Source organism: Penicillium arizonense (genome assembly GCF_001773325.1).
Source record: "Penicillium arizonense strain CBS 141311 chromosome Unknown PENARI_contig001, whole genome shotgun sequence".
Taxonomy (NCBI): Eukaryota; Fungi; Ascomycota; class Eurotiomycetes; order Eurotiales; family Aspergillaceae; genus Penicillium; species Penicillium arizonense.
The window spans coordinates 867020-883178 of record NW_019173278.1 but is presented as its reverse complement, the minus strand read 5'-3'; the positions used below and the strand labels follow the sequence as shown (position 1 = coordinate 883178).

The window sequence follows — 16159 nt, the reverse complement described above, 5'->3', positions numbered from 1 at the left end:
AAGCTAGTCACGTGGTACTAAATTGTCCCAAGTTGGCCGAGTGAGTCAACCATGTTTGTTCTCGATTGTTCTTTGTTCACGTCTATTGCTACTAGTCTATTCATTCATCAATACAACTAATAATAACAACACAGATGTCTGCGCTGTTATCGACTGGAAATGTGAAGAGATTCGGATGCACATGACCCGGCTGAGTCAGCGCCAAGCCACCTTTCCGAACAGAAGTCGTTTGAACCTCCAACTTCACGGAAAGACGGATCAGATCTATCCTTGAGAACCACCCCTCATCCCTCATCTACACCTCCTCAGTCAAGATGATGTCTCAGTCTCTCCGGGCCTCGGTGAGTCCTGATTGAATGATTTCCACCGTGTTAACCAGCAGCTAACGCGAACACAGCGCACCCTCTTCTCCCGTGCCTCTCGGCAACAGGTCTCGGTTGCTCGCCGCACCTTCCTGACCTCCGCCATCCGTCAGGGTATGTTTTCTCGATCGGGATAGTCGTTGCCTTTGTGCACATATCCCTCCATTGCCCTTGGATCGTGCAATCGCTGACCCGCATTTATCTTTAGCCGACCCCGTCCAGGACCTCTACCTCCGCGAGCTCAAGGCCTACAAGCCCATTCCCCTCAAGGCCAACGACGCTGATGAGCACGTCCACAAGTTCAGCGCTCCTCAGGCCCCCAAGTCTCCCGAGGAGGCCAACCTCGCCAGCGAACTCTCCGCCTACGAAGCCCAGCAGGTCGAGGTCGAGGGCCAGGCCGCCGCCGGTGAGGCCGCCCCCGCCGAGGAGAGCTGGTTCGAGGAGGAAGAGGAGGCTCCCGCCGCCCACTAAGCGCCCTTTATTTTTCTTTAGCAAGGTCTGGGGAGAATATGGGGGGACGGCTTGCAATGCCTGTGCTGCAACTAATGTGGCCGCCTCTCGGGTCCTGAAGCTTGTAAATTAGACCACATTTTGAAACGTTGAGAGTTCTTTTTCCTTTTTCTCGCCCATATCACATTCGCACTTCTGAGGAGCATGGCCCTAAACCGAGAGACTGGGTGGTCCTGAAGTCTGCTTTGGGTGATTATCAGATCTTCACACTGGGGTCATCTTGACGATCTTGTCATATCTGATATACGGTGCAAACAGTAGAGTCGGTGGCATTGATATTGGCATTGATATAGTTGGACAATATAAACAATGGACTGTTGACTTTTCTGATCACCACGTGGGGTAAACACTATTGCTCGTAGAGAATAGAGCCAAGCCAATCATGGCCTGAATGAATCTCTGGAAACAGTATAGGCTCGGACTCCTCTAATTTTCCATGACTTAACTTGTTAGAGTTTGGGAGCCGTCGTCGCCGATTTAGCCGGTAAGTACATGTACGAGTCAGTAACAACCCAACTTGAATCTTGGCTTGGAACAAGAGACGACTGATCTGCAATATATCTCAGAGGGGAGAAACCTTATGTATCGAGCTAGTCGTTGCAGGCACATATATATGGGCGTCGATATAAAAGTTATTATTGGCACTAATTCGAATCCACCGCTGCAACGGATAGATCAACACTTCATGAACAGATGTTCGCAAGAATTAAAGAGCGCTGCGCTTGATCTGACGTGTCAGCTCTCCACATTCCTGTGGAACGCCTCTCAGATGCAAGTGTGTCCCGTCCTCAAGTTGATATCCAGCGATATCCCTGCGAGGATCGACCGGGAAGGCTGGACATCAAGAGATGTGCAAGAGCAAAAAAAACAAGACTATTACAAAACTATTGCACTAGAATAGTCTCCACAGACGCTATTAAACTATTAAACTTGTTCGGTTCTTTCCCAAGCAGGGGGTGCCATGAACACATTGGCCAAGGGCTTGTGCAATGTGATCCATGGTGTGTCGGCATGGCACTTGTACCTGGAACTGAGTTGATACATCTGAGGGACCAAAAAATAAAGTATGGTATATCCGCGCCACGTATCAGGCTCTATTTAAGCGTTTTACGGTTCAGACCCTGAGCAGACACCATATCGGGAGTATGGCGTATAGATCGATACACCAACAACATGCCTCAAATCTTGTGGACAATTCGATTTCAAGGCAAGGCCACGCAAAACATGACATATTGAGAATGCGGGACAGATATAAAGTAATAGTGGCGGATGATGTATGAGAGGCAACATTCCTAGAACATTCCTGTACACGTAGAAAGAATGGGATACGAGCCCAAGAGTACAACACCACTCGGTGGATTATGCCATTTTATCTTCCGGAGAAGATTCGATTGGCTCCATCGCCTGTAGATACCTTGCAATTGGGGCTGAAAGTTAACTGCATCAAGGATTCGAGCTGACGGGGAAAGTGGAGTAGAAAACTCGAGTTGTCTCACTCTAAATGGAACGGGTTAATCTAAGAGAGAGATATGAATAATACAGAATTATACGTGGTTATGAGGTGCCCGGTTTGACTTATATCTCTTAACTTCCTCCCTTGGACCTCTTCCCTCCCTCACTTCCCTAACTCGGACCCTGCCTTGGGGAGATTCTCATAACCGCCGATCCGTTGCTCAATCGGCGTGGCGCCCTTCTAAGCGCATAGATCTACCTAATATTTGACAGCCTTCTTCTCACCCCCTGTCTTTGTATTTTATTTGCCCTATGTACGCCTGACTACTTCGGAATACATGTGCACAGAGGAGCTGGTCTCTTCTACGCCGAGCTTCCGCCGAGTCAAGGGGAAATGACCAGCTTATAACTCCCCATCACCCATTTCTCCCCCAAGACAATGTCTTCGCCCTCCCCCGAGACACCGACACCGACGCCCAGCTTCGCCGATGATCAGACCCCCGAGCTCTCTCGTGCCGCTAGCTATACCGACCTTCCAAGCCAGGCAACAACAGAACCCAGCCTGAGACGCACATTTTCCGACTATGCTGTGCCAGCGTTGTCCAAATCGCCAACCAAGGAAAGTGTGGCTGCGGGGAAGGACATCCTTCGGCGGACCTCTCAGCGCTCCAAGAACAAGCCCGCCACCGTCTCACGTTTCACATTGTCGTCATCAGAGGACTTGAAGGATTCAGAACCGCATGTGCCGGAAACGAAGGCTCCAGAGCCTGCTGTGCGGCCCTCGAAGAGCCGTTCAATGTCTGGGAGGATAGTCAGCCTGGCGAGGAAACCCTGGGGCTCTTCCTCTCGTTCCCCTTCTCCATCGGCCAAACGATCCAAGCAACAAGAACAATCTCCGACTCGATCCGGTCGAAAAACAGACGATGACCCGTCACAGCCTTCCCGCAGGCGAACGATTCTCTACAAACGCCCGCGTCGCCCCATGGTGGCTGTAGTGGCCAAGGGCCCTGAAGACAGCCCTGGCTCTCCTAGCAGCCCTTTGGGGAACTCTCTACAACACAAGTCATCGTTCGAAAAGTTCACAACGTCACTCTCAGTTTCTACACCGGTTTTACCACCGATGCCCAAGGGGGCCGCAGAAACGGCTGCGGCGTATGCGAACAGCGGCGGGGACCCCTCACGGAAAAAGGATGAGCTTTGGGGTGTCTTTCGTGGACTGGAGGCGGACTACCAGAAGTACGTAAGCCAGCGTACTTTTTGCTGCAATTACTGACCATATCTCAGGTTCCAATCCAAATCGAGCTCCTTGAAAGCGAACGTTATCCGGTCTTCACTCCTCCCTTTCCTCGGTCGTCATCATCTACACGCGTCCTGCAAGAACCTCCGACCAGAGGACTTGGATCGACGAGTCAATATTCTCAACAAGTGGTGGATTGGAATGCTGGAAATGCTCAATGGCAAGCATAATCAGTCGATTTCAGGGACAGACAGACCGGTGTTTCTTGAGGCTGTGGTGGGCATCATGACTCGACCGGAATGGCGCCTCCCATTTCCCATGGCACGGCAAAGCAGTGGGCCTACAGATTCGTTGAAGTATGCGTCAACTTCAGTGTCGGAAACCTCTGACGCTTCGGCCTCATCAGGATCGGACTTCCTGGTTGAATCGATCCACCACAACATTCGTAATATCTTTATTCAAAACTTGCTGTCTCAGATGGCATTTGTGGTTGAACGAATGTCTATGAGACATGCGCCAGCAAGCTTGGTGGCATTCTGCGGAAAGGCTTGCGCGTACGCCTTTTTCTTCTGCCCCGGAGTCCCGGACATCTTGGTTCGGTTGTGGTGCACTCCTCCTGGTATGTTTCGACGGATTCTAGTAGAATCGGCCGGATCTCGAACAGGAAACACGCGTGCATACACCCAAGAACTCGCCCTATGCTTCCCGCCTGCACTTCGTCCTCTCGCCTTCCACTCACAAGCACCCCTGTTGCGGTATCTACGACAGAAGCCAGAAGCGCCATTGAATACCACTGGTATTGCCTGGAATCGCCCATGGGTATCACGTTGGGCTGGGCGTGACACGGATTTGTTCTTTGTATTTGTTAAGTACATTCATATCTTGTATGCCGAGTACTTGCCCCCAGAAACCGAAAAGGTCAAGCGGATTCTGGCACCTGGGCTGTTGCTGGTTCATGCACAGCTTCTTTTTGTCCTGGAAGACACGATCTACAAGCAGTCGACACAGCAAGCACCTGATCCACATTCCGCTGCAGCGATCACATTTGATGATTTCATCGAGTCACCAGATGCTTCGGCTTCCACTCACCATCTTCGGAGTGGCAGCAACAGTCATCGGTCGATGGCAGAGAATCGTTTGATTATTCTACTCCGGGATTTCCTGTCAGAACAATCCGCGGAACCGAATCGTGCCAGATTGTTCTTTGCCGAATCCTTCTGTAGTATCATTAAAGCTGCTGCGCAGAAAATGTCCCTCTTTGACCATAATGCGTGTTTCTTGCTGTGTGATTTCCTCGAGGAGATCATTCCAATAATCACACGCTATGCTCAGTCAATCGAGACGGACTTGTTTGATTGGAGCTTCTGGCTTGAAGTCTGTCGACAAATGATGCAGAGCCACAACTCGCTCACCGAGGTCCGCGTATTCTCGTTCCTCTACTGTGTCTGGGGTACATGGACCGAGGCGGAAGAAAGGAAAGCATCTCTATGTCTGGACTTTTTGTTACACGAGCCGATATTCTATCACTATTTCAACCACTGGAGTCCAATGGTCCGAGCGTATTTCCACCGTCTGTTGTGCTGGCGGGTTGGACGGTTCAATACAGACCCATCGTCACTTGATTCGATGATATATGAGACTCTTTCAGACCGACTCCTGCGGGTTTGGGAGTATTACATTGGGTTTCAATCCAAGGCGGAAGAGGGAATGACCGCTCCTCTATCTTCTGCCCCCTGCACCCCGGCCCCAGGACGAAGGATTATCATCATTCGATGTGACAACCAACTCTCTCCGGCCAATCTGTTTGTTAGCTTTGACCGAGTCGTTCCACCAGTTCCTTCTGATCAGGTCATGTCGCACCGACGAAGTGGATCTTCAGACTCGCAGAACGGAGATGACCAACCCGCCAAAAAACGATGGGGCCTTCTCAAGGCCATGTTTGGCAGTTCCTCCAACACACGTTCTGGCGATGGTGATCTCAGTAGCAGGAGCTCTGAAGACTCTGAGACCAGTGGCACAGATCTGACCATAGTATCTGATAGCAAGTGTATGGATGATCATGAGCAGACTCCAACCAACAGCGTGGACGAGCCTGTCCGCCCTAAGACTCCGCATCAGCCATTCTTTTTCAAGTTCTCCTTGGAATGGATGGATCGGCCTCAATGGCCCACCAAGAACAAACGCCTCTTCACCCCCTGTCTCCCCGTGGCCTCTCAATTGCACGTCGAGCACCGGCGGTCTCCTTCAAAGTCAGACTATGACACAGCATCCGAGAACCCATCTCCATCGGACATCGAAAGCGAGACAACGACACCGGAGGACCCGGAGGACCCCATACACCCCGATGAAACACCCACACAACCCACCTCTGACACATGGCCAAGAACACCAACCACTAAAAACTCCCCTCTACCCGAACTCCCTTCTCAACCTTCCCACGACCACCTCGTGCCTAGCAAATATGCAGGCCGTGCCCTTGCAGAATGGGCTCACATAGTTTCGGAATGTGACAGCTTCTTCGCCCGCCGACGTGATGAAGGCGTCCCCACTGATCGCCTGGTGGAAACCCCAACACTAGGCGTTGAAAGCTTCCGCAAATAAACCAAATGCAACATGAGAGAACCAGCCTCTCCACACAACGACGGACCATTGATAGAAGTCTCGTGCATGTGCGACAGATGTCTTTTTTTCCTTCACCGTCTGGCTCTACCTCTTTTTTTTTTCATTTATTCTAGTTTCACACCTCATCGGGTGTGCATGGCGGTTCTGGAGCATAGGGAATAGGCGTTCAAATAGCCTGGTTTTTTTTTTTTTCTTTCTTTTTCCGGGGTGGTTTTCTTCTTCTGTGGGACTAGCGATATGCCCTAATCATAGTAAGATACAATTCACCATTAACAAATGATATTTCCATGAATGCATTAAGACGTAGATACAATCTAGATTTCTAAGTAGAGTTTCCAAATAGAAAGAAAGAGCAAGACAAAAGCAGAAACTCCTTCCCTACTTCTGTCCCTTCTCCTTCTCTTCCTCAACCCTCTCTTGAGCAAGTTGCTTATTTAACAAATAGAGCAAAGCCCCCTGAACGTCCTCCCTGTCCATAAATACCTCCACAAGGCGCACTCCACTCCCATTCGAAATCCGCTCATCAGCCAAAACCCCCTTCAACTCACCAACAGTACGTGCCTGGAACGTATTCGCAGCCGCATGCTCCTCCCCAGCCCCGAAATAAGTAAGCGCATGCGCATGTCTCCAGAACGGCACATCATTGTACGCCTGCTTGCGGCCGTGGATCACCCGCTCGATAGTGTAGCCATCATTATTAATAATGAAAATAACAATGTTGAGCTTCTCCCGGATCATGACGCTGATTTCCTGCGCGGTCATTTGGAGGCTTCCATCGCCGATGAAGAGAATTGTCTGTGCTTTGCTGATTGTGTTGGCGTTTTGCTCGCGTTGGGCCAGGGCTGTGCCTAGTGTTGCTGGGAGCATGAAGCCGATAGAGAGCCATGTTACGGCGCCGAAGAGGCGGGATTTGCTGGGTAGAGTGAAGTTTCGCCCGCCGTGGGCTGCTGTGCCGGTTTCTGTGAGGATTATGTCGCCTTCTTTGAAGAGCGGGTTCACTAGTGGGTAGAAGTTGGTTTGTCCTAGTGCATCTGTGTCTGGGGTGTTGGTGTCGATTGTGAGCTTGGTCTTTGGGGGGCCGGTTAATTTGACTAGTTTGGTTGAATCGAGGTTCTCGAGGATGTGCGAGAGGATGTTGCGTGCCGACATGTCGCGGAATGTCTCGTCTTTTATTTGGATGTTGCTTCCTGAGAATGTGATTGCCACTTTGGGCTTCGGCACTGTTGTGTAGAAGTAGCTGTTGGTGTCGCTGTAGTGTGGGCCGAATGTCAGGACTAGGTCTGCTTCTTCAAAGTATGCCTTTGCGGCATCGTCGCCGAACCCTCCTGCGTACAGGCCGTAGACATTGGGGAGTTGCTCGTCGGCTAGGCCCTTGCCGTAGACGGATGTCCAGGTTGGCCATCCAGTCGCCTTAATCAGAGCATCGAGCTGGTCGACGATGCCGAGGCCTGTGCTTTCTCCGTCGACCAAGATGAAGGGACGCTCTGCTTGGTAGATTCGCTCCAAGATTTGAGCTAGCACCTGAGGCTCCTGAGCCGAGCACGGAGGAGCTGGAACAGTGATCTTCGTTTTCAAGTTGGCAGCCGATACTAGCACGTCGGGCATATCATCCGGGACTTCAAGGTAAACAGGCTTGTTGTGAATCAATGCCTGCTGCAAGATCCAGTCGATCTTCTCCGGCGCCGTTGTGGAATCAACGATGCGGGATTGGGCAGCAGTGATATGTATCGACATAGCAGCAAAACGACGGTAATCTCCATCGGAGAAGGTATGGTGCATAAACGTGCGCGCATCCTGAAGCGGGCGCGGGGGCGTTCCGACGATGTGCACGACAGGCGTGTTCTCGGCATAAGCACCAGCAATACCATTCAACGCGGACAACTCGCCGACACCGTAGGTAGTGATCAAAGCGGCCAGGCCCTTGATACGGCCATATCCATCTGCCGCGTAGGCAGCGTTGAGCTCATTGCAGTTACCCACCCAGTGCAGGCCAGCCGGAGTGACGAAATCTAGTAGGCGGAGGTTGTAATCGCCAGGCACGCCAAACATTGACTCGACGCCCAGCTGGCGGAGTCGAGTGAAGAGGTAATCTCCGAGCTTGATCGTATCTTGAGCCATGATGAGAGAGTTGTGGTGAAGTTGAAAGGGTTCGGCAGTACTCCGTATTTATAGATGTTCTCTCCCCGCACCTTATCAATACGCCGACTCTCCGATTACTCCGCCGTTAGCCGCTCCCACTTTTACTCGGACTTTACTTCTACTCTAACCTCATGTCGTCGCGTCTGGCTGCCTGTGAGGCCTGTAGAAAGGCTAAATTGGCTTGCGATCATAAGCAGCCTGTTTGTACGCGATGCAGTACCACAAAGGGGATATGTATTTACAGAACCACGCCCTTTAAACGGAAGAGGGCTGAGAAGCATAGGTGAGTTTTATACTGGACTTGGCTGACTTCCGATTGACTAACTATACCGCAGCCTCGGTTCAGATGAATCACCATCCTTTAATCCAAGGCGCAATCCATATCCGAACCCCGGGTATCTTGGGTCGTCCAGCCATGCCGCCATCTTCAAGCATATCACTCCGGACGGAGACCACACCGGAGCTCACCAGGCTATACCAGAAGCCTTAAACTCGAGTTTATTTGGCGACAACCATATGGTGCTACAAGGTGCAGATGTTCTCAAACACCTTCTAACGACATACAACCTACCGGCCATGAGAGACCTCGTCATGTTCTGGCTAGCCAAAGGAGCTAATCTAGCACTAGCAGAGCCTTTCGTCGTGCAATGCACCCAGAGTGTGAGCCAACTGTTCACATATCATGACGAGAACTGGCATTTAGTCTATGCAAGACGTCTCTTGCATAATTCAGCCCAGCCGTTGCAATTCGATGAAACTTCCGACCTCGCTAGTTTTTCAGCCCAGTTGTTGGATCACAATTCTCGCTGGGAGACCCTGGGCATTTTCTTCGCGGCTGTCACCCGGGCTACCATCGACATTGCTTTCTTTCCTTCTCTATATACCACCGAGCAAGAACAGTATACCCTCAGACGATTATGCACGAAACTCTGCGACCTCGCCTTGGAGATATCCCTCTCACTGGACTGTCTAAACGACCTTCAACTGATAATGCAATACGAGAACTTCATCGTCCACTCCTACGTCGATGGAGACCAAAGTAAGCAAAAACCCACTCAGATCCTAAAATGTACACCCGACTAACACACATCAAGGTTACCACTCCTGGCGCAAACTAGGCGACGCAATATCCTCAACTTTCGCCCTGGGCTACCACGAAAACATAGAAGCAAAACCAGGCATACCAAAGTTCCTCAAGGAACTCCGCAAAGCCGCATTCGCACGAATCTACTCCGCAGACAAGAACATAGCAATCTTCCTCGGCCGCCCACCACGCATGAACAAACGTTTCTGCCATTTCCAAATCCCATCATGCCGAAACGCCCAAAACTCACTAGAGTGGACAGTCGACGCAGAAGCCGGATATGGAGCTGACACGCGCTGGTCAGCACTGTGTGCTTCACTCAAAGAGGAGATATGGGAGTTACTCCAAGACAAGCATGACCCAGGATGCGCACAGCGGGCGAGGTAAGAAAACTGTCACCCATCATCTATCATCTCCCAGAAGGAACATGAGCCTAAACTAACAACCACCACAGCATAATCCAAACCCAAGCAGCAACCCAATGGCAATCTCTCCCGCACCACTTCCGCCTAGAAACTAGCCTAAAACAATGCACGCAATCCCCCTTCGAACGAGACTTCATAGCAAGCGTTCGCCTCCACCACCTCCACGTCCTCTTCCTACACAGCCTCCTCCTCCTGAAATCACCAACAGAACCCTCAGCATCAATAATCTCCACAGCGGGGCAGATGCTCACACTCGTCGTTGAGATCATCCTGCTACGCGACCAACTTACAAACTCCGGCACAGGCCTAATCTGGAAAGTGGCGTACTACGGCCTCCCCGCTGCGGGGATTATGTTACTCGCCATGCTGAAGCAGTGTATTTCTAGATCTGCGCGCACGCGCGCTGTGCAGGACCTTAGTGTTTTTGTTGCTGAGGTGCAGATTGGGACTATTGTTCGGCCGGGTGATCCGAATTTCGCGTTGCTCGAGAAGGCTACGCGGACTATTCAGCGGTTTTTGGATTCGGGGGCGGATTCGGGGGTTGGGGGTGGTGAGGGTGTTGGTGCTGTTGGGGAGGGGGCTGATGATGAGTGGGCTGGGGGGTTAGGGGTTGATTTGTGGGATTTTGAGGCGGGCTTTTGGCAGTGTTTGGCGGATCATCCTTTTTTGGGGGGAATTGAGTCTGGGTTGCCTAGTGTGTGACTGTAATTTGTTGGATATATGTATGATACCCCGGAAGAGATTTTGGAAGGAGGGAAGGTAGTGTCAGCAGACATAGGGCTATTGGCTGATATGCTGTGCGCTTGAAGGACAGAGTAGACAATGCAATTGGGTCTAACCCGTAATAAGCTAAATACGAAACGTGATATCTTCCCATATGAACGCCAATCCCTCGGGACAAGGATGAGAAAATAGGTACATGTAAGAAAAGCGACTGAAAGAACCGACAAAATTGACATCCACCAAATTCGGTATGAGCTGACATGCATGGTTGGTATAGGCGTATGAGGCATCCCGACAAGGGGTCGGGCTGTACAGTGCTTGTATAGAACATGAAGAAAGCAATCCGAGGCGTCAGGCATGGCTGAGATATTGCAAAGAGTAATGAAGGCCGAGAGGGGCTGAGGTAAAATACATTAGTGAAGCAGCTTGTCGCTGGCGGTATGAATGATGTTGGCGACCCGGTTGATCCAGTATTGGGTCAGTGTCCAATCTCCCGTGTTGATACTATCCACAATAGCAGGGAAGAGGGCCGCGTCGTAGCCGGACCACAGCTCTGGACCGAAGATGACGTGTCGGAATTGTGTGCGGTTGGGGACCTGGGTTTATTAGCTATAGTCACGGGCGAGACTAAGGAGAGAAGTCAACTTACACCGCCACCTTCTTCCAGGTCAAGCAGATTGGTGTCAAGACTAGCCATTCGGGCGTTATGGTTCACTCGCTGGACGGCCATGACATTGCTTTCATATCCACCCAAACCCCACACAGTATCGTGCCAGATCTTGTTCCAGGACTGGAAGCGAGCAGTGTTGGCCTGGAGCTCAGCTGCAGCCTTGAACATGGGCTCCATGTTGACCTCAGCCTTCTTTGATTTGGCGAATCCATCCAAGTCCTTAACCCACCCAGTCACGGAGCTGCCGTAAGCCTCCATGTCAAATGGTAGCATGGGGTTTTCTGAAAGGTCAAGCAAAAGAAGCCCCCAGAACTGAGCCAGGATTTTGTGGTATTGGAAGTCGGGGTCGGCATTTTGGACCATCCAGTCGTAGGACTCGTAGCAGCTATGGTATGGATAAGCCTCACCTTCGAACCCAAAGTCAATGCTTGAGGTGCCTGCAATATCTTGGAATGCAACATAGTCACTGCCAGCACCAAGTGGCTCAATCTTTGAACCCCTTTGCTCCCAGAGATCTTTGAGTGTTGCATTCGCATAGGGATCCGAGAGACGGCCAAGAATCTGCATCACAGTGCGCTCGAAGACTGGGGACGCCGAAACACGGAATTTGGAGCCAGAGACACCGACATCGACATTCAAGTACGCGAAGGCATTGGCACGGAGCTCCTCTATCTCATTCTCGACATGCTCTGTCGAGCCGATGAGGTTATATTCCTCTCCATCCCAGCTGACAAACTCAATAGTGCGAAGCGGGCGCCACCCATAGGTGAGCAGCTCACCAAAGGCGCGTACAACCTCTAGGAAAGCAGCAGTGCCGCTTCCGGGGTCGACGCTACCCATACACCACGAGTCGCGGTGATTGCCAACGATGATCTTCTTATCGCGTTCATCCATACCGAGGATTCTCCCATGGATATTGTAGATAGGTTGTCGCTCGACTTCATCCTGCAAGTTCATCAGATGAACGACAGGAGAATTTTGATCTCCAGTCCACCACTCTTTGACTTCAGGCACCCCTCCAACCCATTCCTTAGGTACTTTGGAACCGTGTCCCTTGAGACCCTGCAAAAGATGCTGGGCATCACGCCAGGCGAGAGGGAGACTGGGAATCTTAGGTAACCCAGTGCTCTCCTCAGGAGACAGACGATGCTTTTCTCCCGGGGTGGATGCAAACCCAGGACTGAGGACATCTCCAACAACCTGCGACATCATACTGACACCGCCTCTCTGGACGCCATCGCTGGGCATGTACCGGCCTTCGGGATAAGCCGGGCCCTTGACGAATCCATCCTGAGAGGGATCAGAGTAGATAATGCAGCCCGCCGCGCCGGCCAGCTCAGCGGCCTTGATTTTCAAAGCGCGATCGGTTTCAGTCCCGTAATAACGGACAAGAGCGATTGAGCCTTTTAATTCGATTCCTTTCTCTGCAAGAGCCTTGAAATCATCTCGAGATCCAAAATTGGCATACACCAGGGGCCCAGTTACATTGCCCGACTTGGAATGTCCATGGAAGACCAAGTCTTTGGCGTTGTCCTCTTCGAGTTTAGCCTCCCAAGCGAGATTGGGCGGATCGATAATCGCCACCCTCCTGCCATCCTGGCGTGGATAGTTGAGGTATACCTGGAACTCCTCCCGCGAGACTACATCGAATCCAGCTTTGTGAAACTCCTGTTCAATAAATTGCGATAGCACGAAGCTGCCTTCTGTCCCGGCAATATGAGTGTAGTTGGTGACTCGGCGCAAGTTCTCGGCAATGTTCGTCTCATTGATATGACCCTGAATGAAGTTCTCGACCGACGCCGAACTGTACGACGTGCCCATGACCATGCGACTGTTGATGTTGAAGATATCCGCGATAAAGAACACATAGACCAGGGCGACTACGAGTAAAAGAGCGAACAGCCGTAGCATCATGATACAGCCCTGGTCCTTGAAACGGGCGCGTGCATCGCCTAGGTTTATCGTAAAGCGGAAACTGGGCATATATCGCTGAAAGGGTCGTTGGATGGCGGATAGCGTGCGGGTCAGACTCGATAGCTGCTTGGAGAACCGATGGCCTAGACGGGCACGGCCAGTCAAGGATGAAGACGCGGAGTCATCCACGTCCATCTGATCCAGTTCCCGTCGCAGCTCATCGGTTGATTCCCGGTCTGAGTGTGAGGCCGAGGAATCTAGGTCGTCGAGACTGGTGCGCGCCGATTCCACCGTCGGTGGGTGATAGCCTCGTGTGGAGGCATGATCGCGACCGAGAAGCCCCTGTCGTTCCAAATCTGTTCCTTCGCCGAGGTCGGATCGAGAGGAAGAGGGTTGGCCGGTGGCTTCTTCGTAGGAGGGGATGGGTTGGGCTTGATAATCATACTTCTCGTCGCCCATGGTGGGTGGTACGGGGCTCCGGCGAGCGGTGGTAGGTGTTTAGCGCGGATGCGGAGATCAAGACGATCATGATCTAGAAGTAAATGGCAAACGAGCGACGTCCGACATCCTCCCGATGCCGTTAGGGGTTATATTCAAGATTCCAGATTGGAGAGAAGAGATAGGGAGAGAATGAATCCAGGCAGACGCCCCCGGAGTGACCCACGCTCGGCATTACGAAGCATTGGCATTGGCGTTAGCATTGGCAACACCACCTGGAGAAAGGAGTAAGATATATTATTGTGATATATAATTTAGGTGATATTCGAATGCACCTGAAAGCAATGTGGCTTATGTTCTCCATGCTAACCATGCTGTATAAGTTAGTACTGAAACTACGGTAGGTACCCAATACTCCAATATAAGTATAGGTACCCATAGCCCCATATAACAGATGCAAGAGATCTGAGCACATCCGAATGATGCCACTTCCTTCTATAAAACTACGGAGTATCCGGGCTTAAGTACACGGCCAACGAGGAAGCGGATCTCTAGTGTCCACCAGTATAGTCGGATCAACGTAGATCCGAGATAAGACTGAGTTCTACACCGTTGCCATCCGTCTGGGATCAAATATTCATCCAAACATTGCCCTTATGGGAACATCTTGAATATATACAATTGGTGATTGTGTATATCTATTTATATCTTGCTACATATTCCATTAACAACAACTAAACTACAGTGTTCACTATTTACAGTACTAAAGATCTATAAGTATCCGGTCCAAAGGAAGACCCAAGGTCGATCCTCCCCACTCAGGGGAAAAAAAGTTGACGGTGACAGATCGTACACTGTAGATCCGAGTACTGTACGTTACCCTCTTTTATTTATTTAAGCTGCTTGTCCAGGGGTCGGTTCTCTTTATTCACTTTTGCCTTTTACTATCCTCTCTTTTCTTTCCCCTTGCTATTCAAAAGTTTATAGCTTTTACCCCACGATGGCTGCTCGTCCCCAGAACATTGGTATTAAGGCCATTGAGGTCTACTTTCCTACTCAGGTAAGAGCTCACACTGCCATTGAACTACGGGCGAGGTACTAATCTTTCCACAGTGCGTCGACCAGGTCGAGCTCGAGAAGTACGATGGCGTCAGTGCTGGAAAGTACACCATCGGTCTTGGCCAGACCAAGATGAGCTTCTGTGATGACCGCGAGGGTATGTCAGGCATCCTACAAAGAAGATAGAACGAGGAAACTAACGAGCGTGATTTATAGACATCTACTCCATGTGCCTTACCACCCTATCCTCCCTCATGAACAAGTACAACATCGACCCCAAGTCCGTTGGCCGCCTCGAGGTTGGCACTGAGACTCTCTTGGACAAGTCCAAGTCCGTCAAGTCTGTCCTGATGCAGCTCTTTGCTCCCCACGGCAACACCAACATTGAGGGTGTCGACACCGTCAACGCCTGCTACGGTGGTACCAACGCTGTTTTCAACAGCATCAACTGGCTCGAGTCCTCCGCCTGGGACGGCCGTGACGCCGTTGTTGTGTGCGGTGATATTGCTCTGTATGCCGCTGGTGCCGCTCGCCCCACTGGTGGTGCTGGCTGTGTTGCCATGGTCATTGGCCCTGACGCCCCTATTGTCTTCGAGCCCGGTCTCCGTGCTTCCTACATCACCCACGCCTACGACTTTTATAAGCCCGACCTCACCAGCGAGTACCCCGTCGTCGATGGCCACTTCTCCCTTAAGTGCTACACCGAGGCCGTCGATGCCTGCTACAAGGCCTACGATGCCCGCGAGAAGACCCTCAAGGCCCAGACCAACGGCACCAACGGTGTTGCTGACGAGTCCCAGTCTCCTCTGGACCGTTTCGACTACATCCTCTTCCACGCCCCCACCTGCAAGCTGGTCCAGAAGTCCTACGCTCGCATGCTCTACAACGACTACCTCGCCAACCCCTCCCACCCCGCTTTCGCCGAGGTTGCCCCCGAGCTCCGCGATCTGGACTACGAGAAGTCTCTGTCCGACAAGACTGTTGAGAAGACTTTCATGGCCCTGACCAAGAAGCGCTTCGCTGACCGTGTCAACCCTGGTCTCCAGGTTGCCACACAGTGTGGCAACATGTACACTGCTACCGTCTACGGCGGCCTGGCCAGTCTGCTCAGCAACGTCACTTTCGACCCCAAGGAGCCCAAGCGCATTGGCTTGTTCAGCTACGGCAGTGGTCTTGCCAGCTCCATGTTCAGCGCCAAGATTGTCGGCGATGTCTCCAACATGGTTGAGAAGCTGGACCTCCAGAACCGCCTCAATGCCCGCACTGTTCTCGAGCCTGCTGCCTACGATGCCATGTGCAAGCTCCGTGAGCACGCTCACTTGAAGAAGGACTTCAAGCCCGCCGGCAACGTCGAGACCATCGGCTCCGGTGTGTACTACCTGACTGAGGTGGATGACATGTTCCGCCGCAAGTACGAGATCAAGGCTTAAAAAGCTTTTCATGATTCTGCAATTGCCTTTGCCGTTGGATTTGATCCTTGTTTAGACGGTTCAGAGAGATTCCCCCAAGCGTTTTGTTTACCTA

General features: G+C 51.5%; 6 protein-coding genes across 6 annotated transcripts; 4 read left to right on the top strand and 2 right to left on the bottom strand.

Moving 5' to 3' along the window:
- Positions 1 to 314: 314 nt before the first annotated feature.
- PENARI_c001G03864 (ATP synthase subunit H) lies at positions 315 to 833 on the top strand (the record flags this gene model as incomplete). Its single annotated transcript, XM_022626434.1, has 3 exons — positions 315 to 341; positions 398 to 476; positions 571 to 833. The coding sequence occupies 3 exons, from the start codon at positions 315 to 317 to the stop codon at positions 831 to 833; spliced, it is 369 nt and encodes a 122-aa protein (XP_022493489.1).
- A 1930-nt stretch (positions 834 to 2763) lies between these two features.
- Positions 2764 to 6162, top strand: PENARI_c001G12330 (DUF1765 domain-containing protein; the record flags this gene model as incomplete). The annotated part of the gene is made up of 2 exons (XM_022627105.1): positions 2764 to 3560; positions 3609 to 6162. 2 exons carry the CDS (start codon positions 2764 to 2766, stop codon positions 6160 to 6162), a joined length of 3351 nt encoding a protein of 1116 aa, XP_022493312.1.
- Positions 6163 to 6561: 399 nt separating this feature from the next.
- On the bottom strand, positions 6562 to 8301 carry PENARI_c001G05587 (alpha-keto acid decarboxylase family protein; the record flags this gene model as incomplete). Its single annotated transcript, XM_022626576.1, has 1 exon — positions 6562 to 8301. One exon carries the CDS (start codon positions 8299 to 8301, stop codon positions 6562 to 6564), a length of 1740 nt encoding a protein of 579 aa, XP_022493338.1.
- Positions 8302 to 8453: 152 nt separating this feature from the next.
- PENARI_c001G05202 (uncharacterized protein) lies at positions 8454 to 10684 on the top strand (the record flags this gene model as incomplete). Its single annotated transcript, XM_022626536.1, has 5 exons — positions 8454 to 8605; positions 8658 to 9361; positions 9417 to 9789; positions 9861 to 10433; positions 10681 to 10684. The coding sequence occupies 5 exons, from the start codon at positions 8454 to 8456 to the stop codon at positions 10682 to 10684; spliced, it is 1806 nt and encodes a 601-aa protein (XP_022493431.1).
- A 283-nt stretch (positions 10685 to 10967) lies between these two features.
- PENARI_c001G09896 (M28 family metallopeptidase) lies at positions 10968 to 13597 on the bottom strand (the record flags this gene model as incomplete). Its single annotated transcript, XM_022626907.1, has 2 exons — positions 10968 to 11150; positions 11204 to 13597. The coding sequence occupies 2 exons, from the start codon at positions 13595 to 13597 to the stop codon at positions 10968 to 10970; spliced, it is 2577 nt and encodes an 858-aa protein (XP_022493899.1).
- A 979-nt stretch (positions 13598 to 14576) lies between these two features.
- erg13 (hydroxymethylglutaryl-CoA synthase) lies at positions 14577 to 16065 on the top strand (the record flags this gene model as incomplete). Its single annotated transcript, XM_022626143.1, has 3 exons — positions 14577 to 14636; positions 14690 to 14792; positions 14852 to 16065. The coding sequence occupies 3 exons, from the start codon at positions 14577 to 14579 to the stop codon at positions 16063 to 16065; spliced, it is 1377 nt and encodes a 458-aa protein (XP_022493762.1).
- Between the last annotated feature and the right edge of the window lie 94 nt (positions 16066 to 16159).